General features: G+C 36.7%; 1 protein-coding gene across 4 annotated transcripts; it reads right to left on the bottom strand.

Moving 5' to 3' along the window:
• LOC113118347 (CMP-N-acetylneuraminate-beta-galactosamide-alpha-2,3-sialyltransferase 2-like) lies at positions 1 to 24,662 on the bottom strand. 4 transcript variants are annotated; one of them, XM_026287441.1, is made up of 8 exons: positions 24,292 to 24,662; positions 24,053 to 24,163; positions 7,739 to 9,638; positions 5,768 to 5,961; positions 3,388 to 3,567; positions 2,419 to 2,464; positions 2,144 to 2,263; positions 1 to 1,980 (listed from the first exon to the last, which is right to left on the bottom strand). In XM_026287441.1, exons 3-8 carry the CDS (start codon positions 8,228 to 8,230, stop codon positions 1,807 to 1,809), a joined length of 1,206 nt encoding a protein of 401 aa, XP_026143226.1. In that variant the 5' UTR covers positions 8,231 to 9,638; positions 24,053 to 24,163; positions 24,292 to 24,662; the 3' UTR covers positions 1 to 1,806. The 4 variants fall into 4 exon arrangements, with proteins under 4 accessions (XP_026143226.1, XP_026143227.1, XP_026143224.1 ...); XM_026287442.1 differs by having other exon boundaries at positions 24,053 to 24,160; XM_026287439.1 differs by lacking the exon at positions 24,053 to 24,163 and adding an exon at positions 15,959 to 16,104.
• Positions 24,663 to 24,760: the final 98 nt, after the last annotated feature.

Below are 24,760 nucleotides of genomic sequence, written 5' to 3'. Positions count from 1 at the left end.
ATTTCTTGGGGGAATGCAAATAATTTTCAAAGTAAATAAATTTTTCTTAGGGGAACACAAATATTTTGTAAAATAATGCAACATTTCTTTGGGGAATGCAAATATTTTGCAAGGTACCGCAAAGTTTCTCAAGCAAACAATCTGCCAGCTAGCACAATGTTTCTTTGGGGAATTCAAAAATTTGTAAGAGAACGCAAAAGCACTGAAATTAAATTTTACTTGTATCTCATATACATTCCCCGTCACTTTAGGGGCACCGTAGAAAGCTCTTGTCATTCAAGTGGATCTTTCTACTTATCGTTTGTATAGTCTACAACATTTATAATGTGAAAAATTATGCAAGGACAACTATACAAATTTGACAATAAATATAAAGAAATCATCTATTGTTGATGGTAAATGACTGAACAGCAGCAAAGAAGTGTCTACATGACTTCAAGAAAACGCTTATCAATGAATTCCACCAGAACTTCAAGATCTGTCTGTCAGCTAGTCATAAATTGTATCGCAATACAACAGGCTTCATAAATGAAAGCTTATATTCGGTTTCTCACAATCGAATACTTTTTTCTGTCCTATTCCATTATATAACACTATTACATTAAATTTAGTAATGTGCTAAAGATCAACAATGAAGCTCTACCACTGTTCACAGTGAATCTCTAGAACAATCACCACACCTTTAGTAGCGTTGGTTTCTAAACATACTCCACATGTACTTAATATATTGCTCATATGTGTTCATATTGGACTGCGTCAGTGGTTTTAGCTCCTGGTGTCGACTATCGGTCCATCCTTCCCAGACCAGAGGAATGATCAGTACTCAGACATAATTAGCAAAAACAGAAACGAACCAAAAAAACAAGGTCGTTCAGACTGCTGTGCGCACACAGTGATCACAAACTGTTAGCATGAACATTTCAAACACGAACAACAAAACATAAAATATCTTATAGGACTACAGCTTGGTTTAACATCACAAACTTTGAAGTCCACTTAGCCACATGCACCTGGTGATGTGAGGAGTCTAACTGCAGTGCTATAACGCTAGTGAAACAACCTGCCACTATCCAAGCTTTTAGTTAAAGGGAAAGTTCACCCAGAAACTAAAATTGTATCATTTACTCAACTTCATTTCATTCCAAACCTGTATGACTTTTTATTCTGTTAAGATAATGTAGCAAAAACTACTTTGGACCCCATTGACCTCATTGACATAAACAGTTCAAACATTCTTCAAAATATCTTTTTGAAGAAGACAGTAAATCATACAGGTTTGGAATGACATGAGGCAGAGTAAATGATGACAATTTTAATTTTTAGGGTCAACTATCTCTTTAACGAATCAACAGAGAACTACTAGAGTACTATGATACACTATGGTGATTGTTGGTCTCACTCATCTACCTGGCCTCGGCATGAGATAAGAGTTCCCGCATCATCACTATTCGACGAAAGTCATAAATATAAGCCAAATCCATTCCCAGAACATATACCTAACATGCTGTTTAGTGGTGAGATATTGGTGATCCTTGCCAAGTCACGTTGCTTGTCCTAGTTGAGGTAGGCTTGCAAGGAAAAGCACATTAGTTCATTTAGTACTAGTGTCTCCTCTCAAAACCACCACATCAGGGATGCTGCCCAAAATCCTGTCCACTCGGGACAGCATAGAATGGTAATAAGATCATGAAAAATTACTTCTTGATCACGTTTAACAGGCACATTAAATGTGTCAAGTGGATAATGGGTGGTTTTGTTTATGGTAGTCCATCAGTTGGTCCATTTCTTTGCTCCTGGTGCCCAGATTCACTTTCCAGGAAAGACAGAGATCTTGCCAGCTTTGGCCAGCTTGTCAATGATCTGGGCCTCATAGTCTGCATCATGGACACCTGTTTTGCGAAACTCTCCAGAATAGCGGTTCTGCTCCCAATAGTGGTGCCAGTTTCCCCTGCTGTCCGCCCCAAAACCAAATACATTCACCTATGGAGACAGACACACAAATGTAGTCACTGCCAGAGCTTTGAAATGTAAATATTTAAAATTAGTATATATTTTATTTTTATTTTTATTTTTATTTTTTGGAACATGAATTTACAACGTTGTGTATGAATTATATGCATTATTATATACCCTAAAATCTTACCTCATCACATACGTGTAGAGTGAAGAACAGCACCAGCATGCCAGTGGAGGGATAGCGGCCATGATGACGTGTCCAGCGGTCATGGATGTATTTAAAGAAAGCTGGGTTGAAGATCTGGACCTACAAGACATTATTTGATACGTATGCAGATTTATAGCAGCACAGAGAAAACAAAGACTGAATGTGAGATTAATAGTGTTCTATTGTTCAGGATCTAAAGAGTGTCTTAATTCAGAAAGTATAAATCTGTGAGAGAGAGGATGGGAATTTATTACCTTGTCTTTATCCACACGCAGAAACTGCTTCACTGGAGCATAAGTGCTGAGAGAGAGAGCGATATGGAAAGATAAAGTTATAAGTCTTCCCACTTATGGCATTTCTTCATCTTTTCATACAAAAAAAAAAAAAAACAGTGAGCAGAACAGCTGCTAACTTTCAGGTGTTTTTCAGTGAAGTAGAGAATGTTGTTGATGAAGCGCTGTGATGTGTGGCGGTGTGTGTGATTTGAATGATGCATTTCGGAGTACAGAACACTGCAGTGTGTTCACAGACAGAATATATACAGACATTGGCCACACTGCAGCTACTACAGCTATGACTCAAAATTCAGGGACTGACAACCAAAATTTCATTAAGGTCAGGATTTCAGGATTTCAGGATTTCCAATACTTTTGGTTTAACGTGATTGTGGTTAAAATAAATAATTTAAAAGAAGAAACAGTTTTATTTAAAATACATTCAAATTATAATTATAAAATTTAAAATTATACTAAATTATATTAATCATAGCTATAAATCAAAATTCAAGATTCTGATGACCAAATTAAACTCACACATAGTTTTGTTAAACTCACACTTTAACTGAACTGAACAACTAATTTACTGATAGGATGTTACAGTCTATTTTTTTAGAGCGATAGAAAATGATAGACAGTGGTTTAAAAAAATACGAAAATTAGAAAAGCAATTAAACAATTAAAAAAAATATTCAGGATTTCGACAATTACATTTTCATTAAATCTAGTGTCTGAAAACTGAACTGAAAAGTTAATTTATTCTATTACAGACAGAATTAAGTTAATTTACAGAGATTTGGGGTTAAATAATAAAATAAGAACAAAGTAAATAAAAAATAAAATGATTCAAAATACAAATAAATATAATTTATATAAAACATAAAATAAAAGAGTGCAGCTATCTAGCTTTTTTCCCCTAAAATGTTGTGTGTGTGTCATTGTTCTCACAAGCGGATCTGGCCGGTGGAGAGGGCACTGGTGATCCACAACAGGTCGAGAGTCTTGAAGGGCACCAGCACAAAGCTAACGTTGGCCGCCAGGTTTTTGGCACTCTCTGGGTACATGAAGTGGTGTGTGGTACGGCTGCCGGCATCCTCTTCGTACCCTACAGTGGGAGCCAGGTTCATCCTGGAACACAGAGATCCAATTGAATTAGACCGTGAAAACACTCCCTCACTTTCGCTCAAACAAGCCCTATTGCTTTGGCATTTCATTATTTTCCTCATAATGGAGTAAAGTGAACAAACAGAAAGTGCATACAGATTGACAGCAAAAGCGCCTAAAAAAGCAGCCAGCGGGAAACGTTGCCATTCATTGTAATTATACAGACAATAATAACCAGGGAATTATTCAAAATTCTCCTTTGTGTTCCGCAGAAGAACATCTCAAGGTTTTGGAATGACATGAAGATAAATAAAAGATAATTTTTTGTTTTTGGAGAGCTATTCCTTTAAGAGCGACTGACTGCAAGTGACAAGCAAGATGATGGAAAGAGGGTGTGGATCAGACAGGAACGCAGACAGGGTCGGTGTCTATTCAAGAGACACGTCTGTTTTCCCAATGGATGCCAGAGCTTCCATTTCACAGCTCATGTCCTCTCGACAAAATGCTCTGATTAGAAAAAAAAAACCTGCCTCGCTCATTCAATCTGTATTCTACATGTACTCACTCAAATTCAGAGAACTACCTTACATCACCAGGGTTTTGCAACACATAGAATCTCAAGCTTGTATTCAGGCAGCAGGATTTAAAAAGCTTTAGATGTCCTAGAGATTTTAATGCAAAACAACAAATGTACATATCCGTCTCTCTCGCTTTCTTTATCTTCTTAAGATTCGAAGCCAGTGAGATGTTTAACCAATCAAATCTCAAGGGTCTTCTTATATCACCACTCTAATAAACAAAAGGCCAAAGAGCAAGGCTTAAATTGGAAACCACAATACTCATTTACAGTGCAAGAAGGGTTTTTTATTCCTATATTTATTAGTAGTACAGTTGGTGCTTAGCACTGATTTTTAAAAATAAACTCCAATTTAAATATAATATATATATTTCTCACAAATAAATTCACACCAGTATGTAATACAGAAATATATACAAGACAAGGCAGTGGGTAAAGTACAAGGATGCTAACTGATTTCAAGTGATATAATGTTTACTTATTGTAATAACAATCATTTTAGCTTATGGCTAAAACTTATATGAGGCAATAAACAGCAACAGCAAACTCATTTGACAGGCAGAAAGCTCAAACCATCTCTTAAACTATGTCAAAATGAAAGCAGACAGCAGTTAAACAAATAAAGAGACGAGGAGACAGCTGCTGTGGGGCAGAAGAAAGCGATGGATACGGAGGAAGATGGGATTAATTTAAGATTTCCGAGCTGAATCAATAAAGACTCGACTGAAATAGCTCCTCAATTTATACCTCCATCTCTTTCAGCCGCTCCGTCTCCCTGATCTCTACTAAACATACGCTGTTCTTCAATGTCTCCCCCAGGCCATTATTTTACTCTTTTCTTTAAGCAGCAATACGCACATTCTGCCCTTTTCCATGTTCATTCAACTGAAACCCGCAATTGCAAATGTCAATCCACCATATCTGACTGTGATCAGTGGTCCAGAAAACAGAGCTATTATTGCACACTAAATCTAAGACAAATACTGCTGATTTAAAAACATTTTCAAAAGCTAAATAAAACTATGAATATGGATAAATGTGACTCTTATTAAAGTCTTCCTGTTTTGGTTGCTCAACTGATTCCTTAAAATGTGAAGTATGTATTTTTTTCAGTGTTAAATTACTTCTTATAATAAATCTCCTATAGCTGCCAGTAGTCTATTTCTATGATTATGCTCCCTAAAAAATGTAAACACTCTAGATATGTGCTTACACTGTAATTTGTTATTAGTTTGAGTATCCAACCAGTTTGGGGCAGCGCTATCCAATTGTTCAAACAATGGAAGATGATTATGGAAGTGTTAAGGAAACCTGTTTCAAAAATCATTATTTTTTGCCAAGTACAGAAATCACCTTTAATTCTAATAATTAGAAATTGCCCACAACATAAAAACTAAACTGAAAAACACTTCAGAAAAAAAAACAATCTAAAACTACAAGTTAGTTGTGAAAAATACTAAATAATAGTGTTCAATAAAAAATAACTTTGAAAATACAAAACTATCGCAAGCGAGCTAGACAAACTCATTTTTAATTCCAGGGCACCAATTTTCTTACTGAATTTCAAAACAAGACCAAAATATTTTCATAATTACTGATACGCAATTTTCTGTCCCTACTTATTTTCTGGTGGCATTTTAAGCTCACCTCATGATGAAGTCGTGGCCATCGATGACCGAACCATAACCTGCCCCACGGAGGTTTCCCGAATTCCCCACCACGGCACAGCGCAGACAGCGGGCAGGGTCCCACGAACCGTATGGGGAACGGCCTGGAATGACCTGGAACAGCCTCTGTAGAACTTGCTGGATGTTGTGGGGTTTGAATTGAGGCTGCAACATCTGTACAAGGCCCAGAGGGAAGAGAATGAAAGAAAGAAACTAACATAAGGTTGGGTAGTTATCTTTTAACTTCAAACCATCTGCACACCTGCCTCTGCACACATGCATACTAAAATAAACATCCAGGCAGCCAATTAGCCGCTGAAGCCCTCTGCTGTGATGAGTAGAAAAAAAGATCCAACAAAAAACACGTTCGGAAAACCAAGAACAGACTTAAAATCTTTCCTTTTGTATTTTTTTGACATCCTTCCATGACATGGCTTTTCTTTCCCTCCTTTCCTCTCCTCATGGTCCCTGCTGTCAATAATTGGCAGAGTTTACCAGGTTTCCACTGGACCTAATAATTCTTGGCAGATGATTTCAGGGTTCAGATGCCAGCCACCGAATTTACTCTAACAAGAGCCATTGTGTTTAATACAAGATCCTGTCATCAACGGAAAGCTATGCAGTTATATCATTCAAAGGTTTGGGATCAGAAAGATTTTTTTAATGTTTAGATTTCTATACTTTTATTCAACAAGGGTGCTTTAAACTGATCACAAGACAATCACATTGTTAAAAAAAAATGTTTTTCAAATAAATGCTGCAAATTCTTTAAAACTTCAATTCATCAGGCAATCCTTGAATTGTGTTTTTTACAAAAATATTTCGAAACAACTGTATAATGAAGGATCATGTGGTACTGATGACTGGAATAATGGCTGCTGGAAATTCAGTCTTGCCCCTTACAGGAATAAATTACATTTTGAAATAGAAACAAGTTTTTGTTAATTGTAATAATGTTTCAACATATGTGCTTTTCAATGAATTTTTTTAACAAAAATAAACAGTAAAAAAAAAAAAAAAACATATCTCGAAAAGTAGTCTGCATAGTCATATAAGTTATATGCACATCTTTATATATAGTAGTTTATGCAAAAATCTGAATTTAAATTCATGACTTGATTTAATTTTAATTTCACTTGAACTTGTTACAGCCCACTGGATGCAGAATTGGAATTTTGAATAAAAGGAAGAGTTATTTAATTAATTGCAATTCAAAAATTCCCCACAGATAAATTCCGTCAGTCCAACAGAAGTTTCATAGCAAAACAAATTACATAATTAGTTTTAAGTATTTATGCCCATTATACTCTGAAATGAATGTCCAGTGAGTCCAACATTGCCAAAACAATGACTTTCATTTTTGCTTTTCTTTCTGGCTTTTTTGGACCAGTAATCAAGAATCTTAGCAATTGTCTAGAACACCCCATTATTCTAACAGCACCACTTACATTTTCTTCAGAAAATGTACAATTTAGTAGTTTCCATAAGTGCAAGCATGTTTCCAACCTTCATCCTAAAACCTTTCTGCTTCTTTTGCTTAATGCACTCCAGCAGCCTCCCTGCTTTTAATTCACTCTGAGCAAGTATTACAGACTTAAACTTTTCAGCTGACACACTTTTTTTGTCTGACATTACTCATGTTCTTTTTAATAAAAACGGCCTCTTTGCTTCCTGTCGCTTAAACATGATGCATTAGCACAATTGCAGATTGCTAACCTCTCTCATTTAAAGGAGAGAAGCACAGCAAAATTAAGTCTCTTTTAATTAAGGATGGTGCGAGCACACACGCAACAGTTTTGCAGCCATTTCATTTTGTTTTTCAATTTAGTTAATGCATGAGGTTGAAAGCATGTCACAAAATCTAAGTCTAACCAAAATCTAAGTCTAACCACATCAACTCAAAGGGTTTCTAATTCTAAAAGCAGCAGATAGTAACCATAAGATCACTTACCACCCACCAGTAGTACACATCTGAAGGCAGTTGGATGTTGTCCCGAATCCACACGGGCGAGATGTCTGGGTCATAGTTCTCGTCGAACCAGTCAGAAACGCCTGGGTCACCCACGCACTGAGAGCAGGCACATGTCTTCTGCTGGGAGCTCTCAGCCGGGACGACCCGGTGGGAACCGGCGTAGCTGGGCACTAGCTTAACCCTGTGTGACTCTTCCCATCCCGGGGGTTCCAAGTAAGGCAAGCCGACTCCTCCTTTCAGCGAGTAGGAGAAGAAGAGCGATGTGAGGAACAGGAGGGCCAGGGATCCCAAGACCACGCAGAAGCGAAGCGAGCATCTCATGCCCCCACGTTCTCCTGCCGCCGCAGGTCCGACTCCAGCAGGCACCCAGGGTCTCAGCTCACCCGCCCTCTGAGTCCGTGCCCATGCGGCCCAACCCCAACCCCATCCCAAACTGAAGCGTCCCTCTCGCTGCGGAGGCACAGACGGCATGCGCCCGCCCCACTGCCATGAACCAGCCCCTGCCACCGTGCCCAACCTGGTCTCAGTTCTACTCGGTGTACTGAATGGCACAGGCTTTAAACCCAAAAGTGTATGAATCTCACAAAACTGTGCGCCTGTGTACTGCCACTGCTGAGCTCCAGTCTGTCAGTCTTCTCTTTCAATGTGTCACCGCTGCCGTAAAGCCTTTTACCGCTCTTTATTTTCGCTCTCTTCCCCCTACACCATGGGATCTCCTCCAGCTCTCTCTTTCACGCTTTTGAACTGTCTATACTGCCACGGTTCAAACACACACCAGTCTTTCGCCTCTAAAAATCAGTCTGCTTGTAGGCGTGTGTGTGATCGACTCTATTCTCCTTGCAGTGACAGTTAAAGGAATAGCCCCCTCTGTGGTTTTGACATCTCAGTGCCAGACAAGCTAGACTGTCACCCGTGTCTGCTTCATTACATTCCTCTACAAATCCAAGTTTGTCACTGTGATACAGTTTGTCCACGGCTGTGCGCTCCGTCTAGCGAGCCACCTTGTCGAACTTCGCAGCCAGAGGTGGAAATAGGTGGAGTTTTCTCACAGTCTTGTAATGAAGCTCTTTTGCAGACATCTTGAATAGCTTTACATTCTACAACACTCTTCAAACTCTTTCATTCTGATTCATTTAGTGGCAGTTGCGTATCCTGTGAGTTACTCTGAATGCGGAGACATGCCACTGCGTTTGTCCCTTGGTCTTTATGGTGTCTTCAATGAAAGCAGCTTGAAGATTCAAATATGAGGAACCTGTGGTTTCTCTTCCTAACTGCGTGGTTTGAACATTCCAGTCTTGATAAGCACTTTAGGATATTCTGCCATCATGGTTTGATCATTTGAGCACTTTAACTCTCTCCAGGTCTGTGGATAATAAAAATGAACCAAATAAAAATAAGAATATAACACAGCAACAAAGATGATTGAAAGAATCTAGCGACTCGAGCACAAAAAGGGATTTGAGCGGCAAGGAGCTGGATTAAAGAAAAAGGCGAACAAAAACATCATCCGATTTTCTTCTAACACTGCATCGGTCTAGCAGCTAGTGGAGTACGTGACCAGCCGAGTGCATGTGAACGTGTTGTGTCGGAGGGCTCGCTTGCCAATTTCACGATGACAGCTCTTAACAGAATTGGTGAGGTAGAGAACTCCGATTTCAACAAGGCAGTGTGCCCTGACCTGCTGTTGTCCTGTAATCTCCAAATCTATAATCTCTAGGATGCTGCTGCTGGCCAACCTGTGTGAGCTCTCTTTCTAACTTGCCAGTTTACTGCCAGTGAAAACCCGTCAGTCTGAGAGAGTGCTGTGCATTAGAATGGTAGTGGAATCCAGCTGCTGGTGTTTACAGCTGCTCTTCTTGATTCAGGACGACCTTCCAAACTACAGGGAAACAGACAAGTGTGGAATTAAGTACTGGATAACATTTCATTTTTTATTCATAAGGTATTTTCCCCCCACTTTTTTTGTATGCACAAATTCTAAGACATATTTTCCTATTAAAAAATTTCAGAGAACTGGCAAAAAGCAGGTAATATTGGCATGCATAATTAAAAACAAATATTTCACAGTGCTTCATGTGAAACTGTGTTTTGCTCCAGATATTTTTTCCACGTTTAATACAAATTGCACCAATGACTTGTACACAGAAAACTCATGCAAAGTATATTTTTTAAAGGTTTAAGTTACTGTAACACAACTGGCTACTACAGAGGAGACCTAAAGTCTAAAATACACTGAAAGAATTTTGAAAAAACCATTACATCAAGAAAAAATGTGACATTATATGAAATTCAAAATTATAAGGCTTTGCATCACCAAACAAGCTAAATTCTGACACTGACCATATGAACTCCTTTGTACAACAGAGCCAATTTCAACATTCCCATTGAAGAACAGGTTTAGATCAAGAGCTTTTGTCATTAAAGCAAAAGCAAAAACAAAGTAGCGGAATTTAGAATTAAAGAAATTCTGCCATTCTCAACTCCTGTTAATTTTTCAATCCAACTTTTATTCTAATAACATGATTTGCAAATAAAAAATATTAAACCAAGCTAGAAAATAATAAATAGATGCATTTCACTAGCAGATTCAGACTTTTGGATGCCACAATAGGTATAGTGTATGAGAAACAAAATAGAAGAAAGAAAAGCTGCATAATAAACATGTAAACATCACTAGCTTCTGCTCATTTACTCTATTTAATAATAATACTCTATTTAATAATATTTGCAATACTTGTTAAATATTTATAGTTTCTCCCTCCAACTCTTTTCCCCATTTCATATCTGAAAAATCAGCGAAGATGTTGAAAATGAAAATTTTCATCATCTTCTCTGATATCCCTCATACACATTTTGTGAAGGCACCATTGTTAAAGTGTTTCTATCTTTGGGTCTCTCTTGTGACCCCTGATTTCCGTTGAACATTCTCTGTATAGCATCTGCTGAGCTGAATATATGTGGAGCACAGACACCAGTTCAGGCACCTTAGAAGAACATTAACTTGACAGCTTTCACAAAATAACACCAACCGATTTGTTCATGCTTGCATATTTTAATTAACAGATTGATTTGGATGCATGTTTAAAAGAAATACTCAAAAGGGTATAGCTCTGACAGTAATGCACAAAGCCTATCTGTCTGTTGCCAACAGTTCAATCACGGGCTTAGAAGAGGTTATCGACATATCAAACAAACAGGTGGCTCGTGCTGCTTTCACTGTGGCCGCAGATTAAATCACGCGATTGTGATTGCATGCGTGGGTGGGCCGCTCGAGATCACATAATGCTCTCCCCTGCCATTCCAATTAGAAAAATGAATTTCAGATTTCATTTTCACTTTGACTGAGATGTTCTCATTTTTAAACTCGTTACTTCTTTTTAGACGCCCACAGTTTTGATGAGAGAAACCGTGAAAGAGGCTGCAGGCACAGCTCAATGGTGTTTATTTCTGTTACATCCTTCACGCTGCTGACTGATTATCTTACCTGTAGTGACTTAACACGACGGGAGCGAGCCGAGGTTTGACGTTCTCAAAGGCGTGACGCACCCACGTTTCCACATTTATGAGCTCTGATCATCTTTTCGTTTATGTACAAATGTGACCCTGTATGAGGTGCCGTGTAGGATTTAAACTTCGCTTATCAATACATACCGTATTTTCGGACTATAAGTCGCACCTGAGTATAAGTCGCATCAGTCCAAAAATACGTCATGATGAGGAAACATATATAAGTCACACTGGACTATAAGACGCATTTATTTAGAAACAAGAACCAAGAGAAAACATTACCGTCTACAGCCGCGAGAGGGTGCTCTATGTGCCCTCTCATGGCTGTAGACGGTAATGTTTTCTCTTGGTTCATTTCTCTCAGTTCATGTCAAATTGATTTTGATAAATAAGTCGCACCTGACTATAAGGGTGCTTTCACACTAGTCCACTTAAAAACGGTGGTCTGGGGTACGCTTCATGTGAACTCTGGTATGGTTCGCTGCTTATGTGAACACAATCGTACCAAATTGCGGAAGTGGACCGCTTTTAATGACAAATTATTTGATGAAAATGTGTGTTTGTGTGTGTGTTTCACTCACTTTCCTGATGAGCGTGACTAACGTGCTGCAAGCAGAGAGCTGTACATCTCATTTATGTTCGCCTTCAACGTTCTTTAGAGCATTTTCAGTACATTCGTAAGACAGACGCAAGTGCCATTATGTATCGAAGAATTATAAACAAAACAAACAGTTGAAAAACGTAATACATAAAAGTACAGAGATTAATGTTTTGCATTTGCCGCCTTCTCCTGCGCTGTCGTTACCAAGCAACGGGGTAAACAGCTGCTAGCTTGATGACGCAAGCGAGCCGTGGTTCGGACTCAAATATTATAATATTAACACAGTCCAGTGGGGGCAGGGGTGGGGGGAACCAACTCGGGTTTGGACCCAGCAAGTGAATCAAGTGTGAAAGCACCCTAAGTCGCAGGACCAGCCAAACTATGAAAAAAAGTGTGACTTATAGTCCGGAAAATATGGTACATAAAACACGTGCATATTCACCTATAAATTACTCACATATACATGCATACTACTGGATGTTCAAAAATACATATATAAAATACACGTGAACACTAATATGAAATCGATACCAATACATATAATGTTAGCAATGTATGCATACACACTTGTAAATAAATTGCGTATATAAACTTGACGCGTGCATACACCTACAGACACTCACATATACATATAAACTTGATCCGTGCATACACACCTATTAAACACTCGCACATAAACTCGATGCGCGCATACACATCCATAAAACACTCGCGCATACATAAAAAAATAACATTTACTAATGTATACAGTTCAGATGAGAAAAACATATGCATTATTTGTACACACACACCCACAAACACACAGACACACACATATATATATATATGCAAGTGATTTCATATGTGGATGTGTGTGAATTTTCAGTGTAAACGGAAGGCATTTCAGTGTAAAAGGAAGTCATTTAAGCGTGAACGGAAGTAACCGCATTTGCAATCATTGACAGAGATCTGTGTCATTCCTAATCGTTTGCTCAATCATTCAAAAAAAAAAAAGTTTTAATAACAAAGCGAAAGCTGAATGTTTTTTAATACACACATTAACTGGAATATAAAGATTCTTAATCTCTCTCTTTTTTTTTGATACAATGATACATTTAGTAGATAAAATGTACTATATAGTTAAAAAAAAATTGTAAAATGTCTTTATACACTTTGTTTTTGTCTTTAATCATATACTGCATTGTGGTGCACTTTGAGATGAATTATCCACGGACCATGCTATCACCAGAATATCCACCAACATTATCTTTTTTTACTAAACTTGCTAAACTAAACTTTTTACTAAACTCTAAAATAACAATCGCCTAAAGAATCTCACACTGGGGCTCAGCTAGAATATTTTAAACTCGTGCAAAAGGGTTTTATTTCTGAAAATGGCTAAGCTCAAGTGGGACTGAGACTTAGTTGGGAACACATTTTATATTTTTTCACTTGAGGCGGGACATTTTATTCTCTCTCTCTCTCTCTTTAATTTGTATAGCTTTTTGGAAGGTAATTCGTGAAGATTGAATAGAAGGGAAATTGTGAAATTTTCACCTTTTACTAGATCAAACTGCCAGTTACCTTACTGCTGCTGGCGAGTGTGATATTATGGTCCATGAACTCGCCGGTGTTCTGAAATGTTCAGTGTCTGAAATATTTGGTGTCCTTGAGAATAAAGAACTATATATAAAGACTCGTATGCAGTAACAACTTATTTAACTTTTTTTCTCCTTAAAAAAGGTGTCACATGGAATGCATGAGAGCCTATGGAGGAGCTGTTTGTTTGTAATTAATGTATATGTTACAAATCAGCAGAGTTTGATATTATTGATATATTTGATATATTTTTTTCCTAGTTTGCAGAGGCTCTTCTAATGGGGGAGACTTACATTTTCTCAAGTTATATATGAGCCACTATTGCACACATACATGGGTAAACATTCTCAGAATTAACCTTTGGTTTTATATCTGATGCAGGGGATGGTGGATGGTGGATCTTTATCAGTGAAATAGTTAAACATCATATATGCAAAAAAAAAAAACAAAAAAAAACTTGTATACTATTTGATACAAATATTGTATTATTAACCAGTTTTGAAGTTTTAATACATTCTGTTCTTGAAATCCACACTTTTGAAATCAAGATAATCAAAGGTAATCAAATCAAGCACAACCTTATAAATCATGTTTCGTGGATAAAGAGTTTAGTAAAAAAGATCATGTTGGTGGATATTCTGGTGATAGCATGGTCCGTGGATAATTCATCTCAAAGTGCACCTCAATGCAGTATATGATTAAAGACAAAAACAAAGTGTATAAAGACATTTTACAACCTTTTTATAACTATATAGTACATTTTATCTACTAAATGTATCATTTTGGGGCAAAAAAAAAAAAAAAAAAAAAAAATAGAGAGATTAAGAATCTCTATATTCCAGTTCATGTGTGTATTAAAAAACCTTCAGCTTTGGCTTTATTAAAACTTTTTTTTTTTTTTTTTTTTTTAATGATTGAGCAAACGATTAGGAATGACACAGATCTCAGTCCATGATTGCAAATGCAGTTACTTCCGTTCACGCTTAAACGACTTCCTTTTACACTGAAATTATTTTATATTAGTGTGCACGTGTATTTTATGTATGTATTTTTGAACATCCAGTAGTATGCATTTATATGTGAGTAATTTATATGTGTGTATGCACGGGTTTTAATGTATGTATTGATAAGCGAAGTTTGATTTAAATCCTACATGGCGCCTCATAACCCTGGGCCACAAAACCATAAGATGTATACATCTAATTAAGCTTCCACTGATGTATAGTACAACTTTGAATAAATACTTTGAATATATGGATTCTGAGGGTGAAAAAAAAAAAAAAACGAAATATTGATGAAATCGCCTTTAAAGTAGTTGATAACTTTGGTAAATGTGTAATATTTTAAACTGTTAACCATGCAAACATTTAAACCAGGCATGGGTTAACCTTACAGTTTTAAACACTGATTACTGTCAGACTTTCAAAATACTTTATTACTTGAATTAAGATTACAATACTTTAGTTTAAAGCATAGCCATCACAAAATCTGACTTTAGCACCTCTTTTTACTTTGAGATTTTGAGGTTACTGAATAAGCATGTGTACTATTTCATGTTCTTAATTCCTGAAACATTGGTGTCTAATATTTTAGAGCAGTCACTGCAAATGATTAAAGAAGTCAATTAAATCTATATGTGGGTGTGTGTGTGAAAAAATTCAGATGTAACCTCCTTTGTAATCAATAAAATTTTCTGTAATTTAATTACACTTTTTTTTTTTCAGCAACTGTTAGCTACTGATTACAGTTAAATTATTGAATTCTGTTACATGTAATTACTCCCCAATACTGCCTCATAGTGAACTATAACTTGTAAACTTTTGTGTTTAGTAAAACAAAAAAATTATTTAGCTGGATTTTTATTTACACTTTCAGATTTTTATTAATTGTTCTGTATACAGGCTTCAACATTAATGTAACTGAACTGATTGTCATGTGTTATTTTTGTTTACATACATTTGTGCTACATCAATGAATCTTGAGAGCCACCTTTTTAAAGTAAAAATACTAAAAGAGTGTTGTTTACAAAGGAATATAAGTGTGATGCACTTATATAGCACTGTCTAAAAAACTATGGAAGTCAGCACACCATATATATATAGACTATAAAATCTCAAATGAAAGGCAAAATCCTCTTAAAGCTGAATTATGCTCTCCGTCTATTCAATTCATTCTTCATTTTCTCACCAAGCATCACATCCTCCTACCCCATCCAATATCTCAAAATGACAGTCTTCTCATTTATAAAGCCATCAGCACACAGTTGCTAGACTTATAACAAGCAGCAGGCAACTGAGATATGTAACCATTATTATTCGCTTTTGGTCAACACATCTAAACATGACTGTTGTGCTCAAAACATTATTACTCAAATTCTTGACTCCATGCATATACAAACACATGCTTGCAATACATTCTCTATTACAAATCCAGATGATAACACTGACATCAATTTCTTAATTTCTTCCTTCTTCAGCCATACACATGTATCAAACACAAAAACATCCACTGACCTTATAGCTTACTCTTTATTTGCCTCTCTCTTTTGTTGTTCGGTCGCTTTTAGTGGGTCTTGACCAATGTGCCTGCTCAGCAAGGGTGAGCCGAACACTGTAGAGTGGGTGTCTGAGTTGCCTTGGCAACGAAACCTCACAGCTGGCTGCAATGGAAATGTAATTGAAAGAGAAGAGCAGGCATTCACATACTGGGTGGGCTTGCATTCTCTCCGACTCGCTGCTGGACAGGTTGTTCTTACATATTCAACAGTCGACGGCTCCTGTTTTGTGCTGTCTATGATCAGATTGGAAGCAGGGAGGAAAACCGATGCCTGTCCAGTGACTCTAGGGTTAATGTACTCAAAAATAATGCACTCTCTCCCCGGCTGAGGATTAATCTAATCATAAAATTGTAATTTTCAACTGCTTGGCCCTAAGGCTTAATCTAATTTCATGTTTAATGGATTAAACCCTTTTAAAGCTGGATACATTATTGCTTGTTAGGCCTCCCTGGGGAAAAAAGTATGATTATCGTGTCTTGTGTTTTTTTCATTTAAAAAGTAGACCAAAATTATGATTTAGCTATTTAAATCGTAATTTTCTTCCAATGTAATCTGGTGTCAGCGGAATGTGTTTTCCATGCTCGTTCAATGATTCTTTCACATTTGTGACCCTGGACCACAAAACCAGTCTTAAGTAGCATGGGTATATTTGCAGCAATAGCCAAAAATACATTGTATGGGTCAAAATTATAAATTTGTCTTCTATGCCAAAAATCATTAGGATATTAAGTAAAGATCATGTTCCATGAAGATATTTTGTAAATTTATAGACTATATATTTATATTTACTGTAAATATATCAAAACTTAATTTTTGATTTTCATCCTGGCCAAATATTGTTTTTTCCTAACAATACATCAATGGATATTTACTATACGGCTCTGTGTTATCATCCGGGAAGAATTATTGTTCCAGCAACCAAAGACAGATTCAGAAATAACTTGCCTGATTTATCTCAACTGCTCTGTGTACCCGTAAACACATATTAACTAGATGAAATGACAAGCAATATGGACTAGAACATTTTTTTCTCTAATACATTAGAAGCTGTTGCCCCTATCAAATTGAATAACTGAAAAGGGTTAGAGAAAAACATACTGTGCCATGATACAACAGTGATACGCATTCTCTCAAGAAAGAAACTCTTAATCTTGAGTCCAAATGGAGAAAAACTAACTTGGAAGTTTTTGGAATTGGATGGAAAAACAGCATGTCCAGCTATAGACAGGCTCTGAAAGCTGCCAGGGCCAAGCATATCCACAAACTCATAGAAAATAACCAAAACAATAGATTACAAAACTATTTGGGTATTCAAGGGCAGGCTTTAAGATGGTTTAGATCTTACCTGTCCGATTGCTACCACATTGTCTATTTAAACAAGTAGTCATCTCCGTTATCACCAGTAAAGTATGGTGTGCTGCAAGGATCTGTCCTAGGTCTTCTGCTATTTTCAATATGTTACCCCTTGGTAATATTATCAGAAAATTAGTTTCCATTATTATGCTGATGATACTCAACTATATATCTCAACAAGAAGATTGGATGACCAATAATTTTCTCCTATACAATTTAAAAAAGACAGAGATATTACTTATCAGACCAAAAATCAGTAAACAGAATCTCTTGGATTACAATTTGTAATTTGTAATTTGGATTACAAACTAGACAGATGTACTGCTACTTCCTCTTATATTAGACAGCAACTTGTCTTTTGAAAATCGTATTTCCCGTTACAAATACAGCATTCTCCCGTTTTAGAAACACTGTGAAAAGCTACGAAACGTTACCTTTTTCTGATGCAGAAAAGCTAGTTCATGCATCATAGTTCATGACCTCTAGACTGGAGTATTGTAACTCACTGCTAGGGGGTTGTTCTGCATCTTCAATAAACAAGCTACAGGTAGTCCAAAATGCAGCGGCTAGAGTCCTTACCAGGTCAAGAAAATATGACCCCAATTTTACAGTCTCTGCACTGGCTACCTATTAAGTTCTGTATCAGTTACAAAATATTATTACTTACCTAAAAGCCCTTAAAGGTTTATCTCCTGCGTACCTAACTAGCCTTCTACCACGCTACAATCCATCACGCTCCCTAAGGTAGCAAAACAAGGGATTTTGGTAGTACCTAGGATAGCAAAATCCACTAAAGGAGGGAGAACTTTTTCGCATTTGACTCCCAAACTCTGGAATAGCCTTCCTGATAATGTTTTGGGTTCAGACACACTCTCTCTGCTTAAATCTAGATTAAAGACACATCTCTTCGGCCAAGCTTTCAAATAATGCATCTCATAATCTTGTTCTGCATATCTGATCAAATGCACATTATTATTCCTTAGCCTGGGTTAAACAACTCATTCGTGCTTGGTTGAAACAGCAGCTATGCTAATTAAGTCTCTATTTGTTTCTGCCAGACATACCGTGGTAACTAGGAATTACAAAAGCTTCAGTCGGGATCAAGCCCTTACAAAGACCTGATGTGACTGAACACCTGAGAAGAGATGATGCAAACCCCTCAGAGGACCTCAGATGATGCCATCCCTCAAACAACATAAACTACCAAATTTTGCTACAAGTTTGATTGCAACATATAATCATTGCTGTTTATAGTGTTCATCATCTGTGTTTTTACGTCATTATCTGAATCTTACCATATATTTCTGCCACATCAATTTGAAATTGTCACCACTGACAAGCTACTACTAAATACTGTATATTGTAGAAAGTTAATTTCCTGTAAAGCTGCTTTGCAACAATTTTTATAATGAAAACCACTATACAAATAAACCAGAATTGAACTGAATCAATGGAAAGCTTATTTTTTCAGCTCTCAGATGATGTATAAATCTCAATTTCAAAAAATTGACCCTTATGACTGGTTTTGTGATCCAGGGTCACATTTTGTAATTGCATTTAATTTCTGAGAATGTGTCTTAATAATAAATAGTCCATCATTCTGACCTCTTTTAATGCTTCTGTACGTCATCAATCATTCTTCAGATTTATTTTCTAAGAATTTATTCTTCAGATAAATAATCCCAAACTGAGCTCACAATACAGAACTTGATTTGAAATGTGTTTTAAGGTTACTACAGTTTGTACATCACAAAAACGTCTCATAAATTTATCTGAGTTACATTAATCACAAGAAAATATAACCTTTCACTCCACTTGAGCTTCAAGCCTCAAACTTAAATGACGGAAAATGAAATGAGAGACGCCTGCCTCTCTAATCAAATTCAAGTCTCAAATTCATTTTATGTATAGCCTTCAGCTTCAATCGTGTTTATTTCCCATTCTGCCTCTCATGAAATACTGGCTCCCATTTTTATTTCGTTTTATTTTATTTCAGTTTTGTCTTATTTTATACCCTCTCAATGGAAAATGTATTTAGACTTGTTCACCTAACATGAAAGTAAATCTAGATATAACCTTAGGTGTTATTTAGACTTATCCAAACAAGTTTCTGCCTGATTAACTTACTGTCACAATTATCTTGGGCACAGATAAACATGTGTCTAAAAAACATTTCTTACCATATTTATAACAATCTAACATGAAAACATTTAATGCCATCTGATTTGACAGTTGCAAACACTTTCTTTTAATTCTGAGAATGTATTTCATGTCCATGCTAATTGGGACACTGCCCTGAGGAGCCACTGGATCAGTTAACAGCATACAGCTAAGCAATCCATACCCTTGAATTGTACTTGTGCCCAAAGGCAATGAGTGGCATTCTTCTGGAGCAACTGTTGACCCTTCATCATGCTTTTCTTGACAAACCAGATCCACAGGGAATGCCACCAGTCATGTCCTTCATGTCCAGGAGAAGCTGATCTATTATGAGCAACCATGATAAGCCAGAGCTACATCTCTACGATGCTGAAGAAAACAGCCCTCATGGATCTCAAAGGACTGGAAATCAGTAGTTCACGATCTTAGAATATAAATCAAAACCAAAATCATCTCAAGTAAGCAGCAATCACATCACGCAGAACTAGGAGTTCAAAACGCTTGTATAGGAGAGAGACAGGAGAATTCTGTCTATAACAGCAGCGATGGATAGTACAGTCACAATGTCTTATTTTGGCATAAACTGCCTCCCCAGAAATCTGTGTTTGTGTGCCGTGGGAGCTCTTAACAGCTGCAGCTGCCCAAGTGTCTGACTCAGCACCCCAATCTCTGCTTCAAGCTCTAAAAGCCAGTGTCTGTGTGTGTGTGTGTGTGTGTGTGTGTGTGTGTGTAAGGTCCTCTTCAGGAAACATCGACTTTGATTTCTGGCCTCAGCGCAGGTGAAGCAAGTGACCTATCAACATTGCAAATATTGACTGCTGAAAAATAATCTATCAAATATGGATAAAAAATGTTTGCTTATGAAGAAGATCTTAGTTTCTTCTTCTTCTAAATATATATATATATATATATATATATATATATATATATATATATATTACTATTTTTAGGAAAGCAAGTGTAAAAGTGATATTTTCTATCAAATTAATAGCAAATGTCAAAATAACAGTTATCATACTGTACATTATGTTGTGATGCTTTAATTCATTTGTAGCATTTTAAAATGGTTTATTTCTCTTACATCTAATATATTTTTAATAGTGATTTAGAAATAATTATCATCTGTATTTGCCATCATTTTAATATGCTACAGCACTTTTTCTTTCTTTCTGTATTTGGAGTGATTTAAACTATGTACTTTTGAGAAGAAATTTGAAGTATTCCTTAAAAGGCGAATAATTAATACAATATGTGGACCTCAGTTGCCCGCTCCTCACTGACCTTGTCTCTGTTGATGCCTTGCATCTCCTTGCTGCGTCCCTGTAGCATATTCATGAATTATCCATGCATCTGTTGCTGTACTGTACCTCTATCTATAATATCTCTTTCTATTTGGCAAGTACAGAAAAAGATGTGCTTTCAGCCTGCTGTGGCCATTTTCTGTATCCTACCTCTCTATTCTCTCAATCATTATTTCTGTGCCGTCTTCTTTTAATGTTGTTTTTCATCACTTTCTCTGTGTGACAAAGTATTTCTTCTCCTGTTCTCAGAAATGTCTCTCTCTCCCTCACTCATCCAGCAGAGATCCTCTGAGGCCACCTAAACTGGGGCCAGATGCCAAGGTCTGTCGCAGAGCCCATCGATTGAGAAGAAAACCAGGGGCAACGCTGGCTCCAGATCACCACATTACTGGCACAGTTAACCCTTTCTTCACCAACTCACTGAAATGTTGCTCACACTATATCCGGCTGTCATGAAAGTGCTGCAATGACAGACTGAAAGGTTGTATGTCATCTATATTATACCTTTCCGAAATCTGTCAACTTCCAAAATTAGAAGAAACCCTAGAGCTATTTTTTTTTTTACATTTAATTTGGATTATCTTACAATTAGTAAATGAGGTAAGCTTCAGATGTGTGCGCTTGCTCAAAGTCAAAATGCAATAATCTAATCAATCTAATGTGCTTAACCTTCATGTTGTTTATCAGTCATTCTTTTTCCAAAAAATGAAATGGTAGTTAATGTATCACTTTGGAGTAAAAACCCATAACCTCTCTCACAGAGGGTATAAAAACTTTTAAAAAACTCTTCCTGGGCAAAAAACATCATCCTACAAAAAATAGCTTATAAATTTCTTTTAAATGCTATATTATTACTAAACACTGGATTCAATATTATTATAGACTTGTTTTCTTTTAATTAGCACAGTTTTTGAGGGAACATTGCCAAAATTATCAACAAATTGTGCTTTTGTCACTCAAAAACTGAGTTACATAAGCTCCGATCAACGAGGGCTAAGACTAATTAGTTCCAATAAGAAATACCAAACCTGTTCTCATTGAAAGAAAAGAAGCTGACAAAAAGATCGGACCCAAGACTTGGTGATAATATAGAGTAATGAAAAATTTACAAGCAATTTTTAAAAGCCAATCATTTTGGACGGGGAATGCCAAATTTGGATTTTTAGCACAGTACAAAGGTTAAACAGTGAGAGCTGAGAGTGTCATGTTTCCTTCCTGTCGAGTCTGAACTCAGAAAGATATTTTGGGACTGCTCCTGTTTGTAAAAACCATTAAATTTTCAGTGATCTGATATGATGAGCATCTGAAAGAAAAGTCTTCCATCTGTTTGGGTTTGGGAGCAGGTCTCTTAGGGAAAGAGAACCCCAGAGAACTCATGCATGCACACACACACACACACACACACACACACACATAAGAATACAAATCTACAGACAACATAAGTGTGTTCAGCAGCAGGTGCCCTATCTGTTATCTTCTGTACAATCCATGTGATGCAAACATAACGGTAAAATTTTGCAAGTGTTGTAACTGTAAATGCTGAGTTGGGTTATTTAGGTTGATAGAAGTGAATTTCAGGTAACCCTGCTGTCAAAGCTCTGTGAATTAACCAATTTAAATCCATGAATCGAAAAAGGTTTCCCATAGAACCTGTTTAAAAGCTCTCATATGTGACTCTTTGACAGCGTGCTCGCTCTGTACGCAGTGTTAACCTAGTTAAGGCCAAGTCAGCAGGACTTCTGCTGGCTCCTGAAATTCCCCCGATACTATGTTAGCCTAGTTACAGAAGATGATGAACATCTGTCAAATAGAGCAGTCAACAAGAAAAGTTTACAGTCTATCTCAATATGCAACGATCTTTTCTGTATCCTCTCTTTTACACCTTAGTGACATTTATAGTCCAAGCTGTAATTTCAACTCAAGGACATGCATGTTTAAGAAACACATCAGGTGATTAAAATATTCAGTGCAATGATTTATTCATTATATGGTTTCAGCAGGGAGTCGCTCTGCATAATGTCGCAGCAGATATAAGAAGAAATAGATAGTCCTCCATTATGCTTTGGGAAAAATTACACTGGACGTCTAAGCTGAGCTTGGCCATTTGCTCTGTTGTGGTCCGATAACCACAGAGACCTGCAGTGATTTATTTGGATTGCATGTGTCTATGTCAATGTAAAATAAATAAATAAATTAAAAAAAAATTTTGGGGGGGGGTCATCGGAGTATGTTTTACAAGTAAATACTACTTCAGTCTTTATAATTAATTTACAAAATTTTAGGCTTAATTCTATGTTTTACTTGCCATTTCTTGTAATTTACAAGCAGTGAAAACTGTTTTAAAGTACAATTTTTTAAAAAGTTGTTTTAAAGTGAAATTTCTTTATATAATAAAGAGCCCTATCACCAGAGTCCTGCAATTAGTCCAAACAGCAACTGTCCGCTCAAATTCAGTCACTGAAAAGAGACCAATTAGCAAAGGGCAAACTGAATGTCAAGACAGAATCAGAAATTAATTAAAAGTGTTGCAGCAGAAGCTGTTTACAGTAAGATATTATTTGATATAGTAGTCAAATCACCACAAAATGGCTTCAGCGTTAACAGAAAACCACTTACAATGATTATTATTTATTTTTTGTTTCATATATATATATATATATATATATATATATATATATATATATATATATATATATATATATATATATATATAACTTTACCTGTCATAACTGATCGTAACAGTCGTAACTATGTAGTTCTTTGGTGAATGGAAAATGCTTGTCTTCTAAAACCTATGAAATCTATGAAAATCTTTAAAGAACATGGTTTATTAATGCACAAGTGATGTTTAAATTCCAGTACAGTCGTGTTAAATATGTGACGTTACAGTGATTCTACTCAGTCTGTAAAATAGGAAAGAAATCCTGCACTTTGTGCCATAAGCTTCCCCGATAAAAGGAAAATAGTATGGGTTAATAGATCTTTAATACATTTTTGTTGTCTTTCTGGTCAAATCCTGCTTATTTGGTTTCACTTTATTGAGTTAACATCCACATCTTTGGAGTTGAGCTGTGTCTGCTTTAAATAAACTGCATAAGGATGAGACAAAAGACTTGATTAGGTCACCCCATCACATCAACCCCGAGAAAATCCTTTACTACCCCTCTTTCTTTCCTGTATCTAAGCAACGCTGGCAGATCAGTAAGGGTGGGTTCAGAGTGGAATGAGACCCTCACATAAATGAGATGGGTTCGGACACAAAGGGGCAAGCCACGGGTCCCTCTTGAGTGCCGCTATGCATGATGCGGGTCAGGGACCACTCTAGCTACACAATCTGGGACTATCTGCTTTAAAAATAAAAAAGGAGGGGTGAGACATTAATGGACTGAAAACCACATAAGCATTGACCACAACAGGTTATATTTCACACAATGGACACAAATGACAAATTCCATGAAGCTCATGCTTTTCTTACCTTGCAATGCCTCTTACGATGCATAACCCTTCATCACGGTGTATTCTTAAAGCTGGGGCAGTTTTGGGATGTAAAGACACGCACTTCACCTCTTCTCTGGAATGTAAATTTCTGCAGACTGTTGTAGATGTTGCACTAAATGAACAGCATTCAGCTTCCATATGATTATTCACATCTATTCTCCGCCGGTGGTCGTTTCCAGCGTCCACGTCGTATTCTAATGCATATGTGCACTACAAGGATTTTATCCTGCTGTCCGGTATTTTATCGTCTCTAAGCCCTTGGATAATGTGCAACAATGTAATTCTCACAATGCTGCCAGCAGTCCGTGTGTGTTGCCCCCCCTCCCTCAACAAGACATCCTCCTCACCCCATATTCTCCAATCGCGTTAAGAGTCTACTGGGATGTGTAGTTCTTTAAATGATTTATCGCTTAACTGCGAACCGTTATTTGGTTTGTTCATTTATT

Source organism: Carassius auratus, chromosome 18 (genome assembly GCF_003368295.1).
Source record: "Carassius auratus strain Wakin chromosome 18, ASM336829v1, whole genome shotgun sequence".
Classification (NCBI taxonomy): domain Eukaryota; kingdom Metazoa; phylum Chordata; class Actinopteri; order Cypriniformes; family Cyprinidae; genus Carassius; species Carassius auratus.
This window is presented reverse-complemented; position numbering and strand designations above follow the sequence as displayed.

What these genes read in the sequence shown, in the direction of transcription:
- LOC113118347 (XM_026287441.1), bottom strand. Translation starts at nt 8,230, where the DNA reads ATGCCGTCTGTGCCTCCGCAGCGAGAGGGACGCTTCAGTTTGGGATGG. An exon ending in ATGTGTACTACTGGTGGGTG is followed by an intron (nt 5,962 to 7,738) that starts GTAAGTGATCTT and finishes GGCCTTGTACAG; the next exon opens with ATGTTGCAGCCTCAATTCAA. An exon ending in GGCCACGACTTCATCATGAG is followed by an intron (nt 3,568 to 5,767) that starts GTGAGCTTAAAA and finishes TCTGTGTTCCAG; the next exon opens with GATGAACCTGGCTCCCACTG.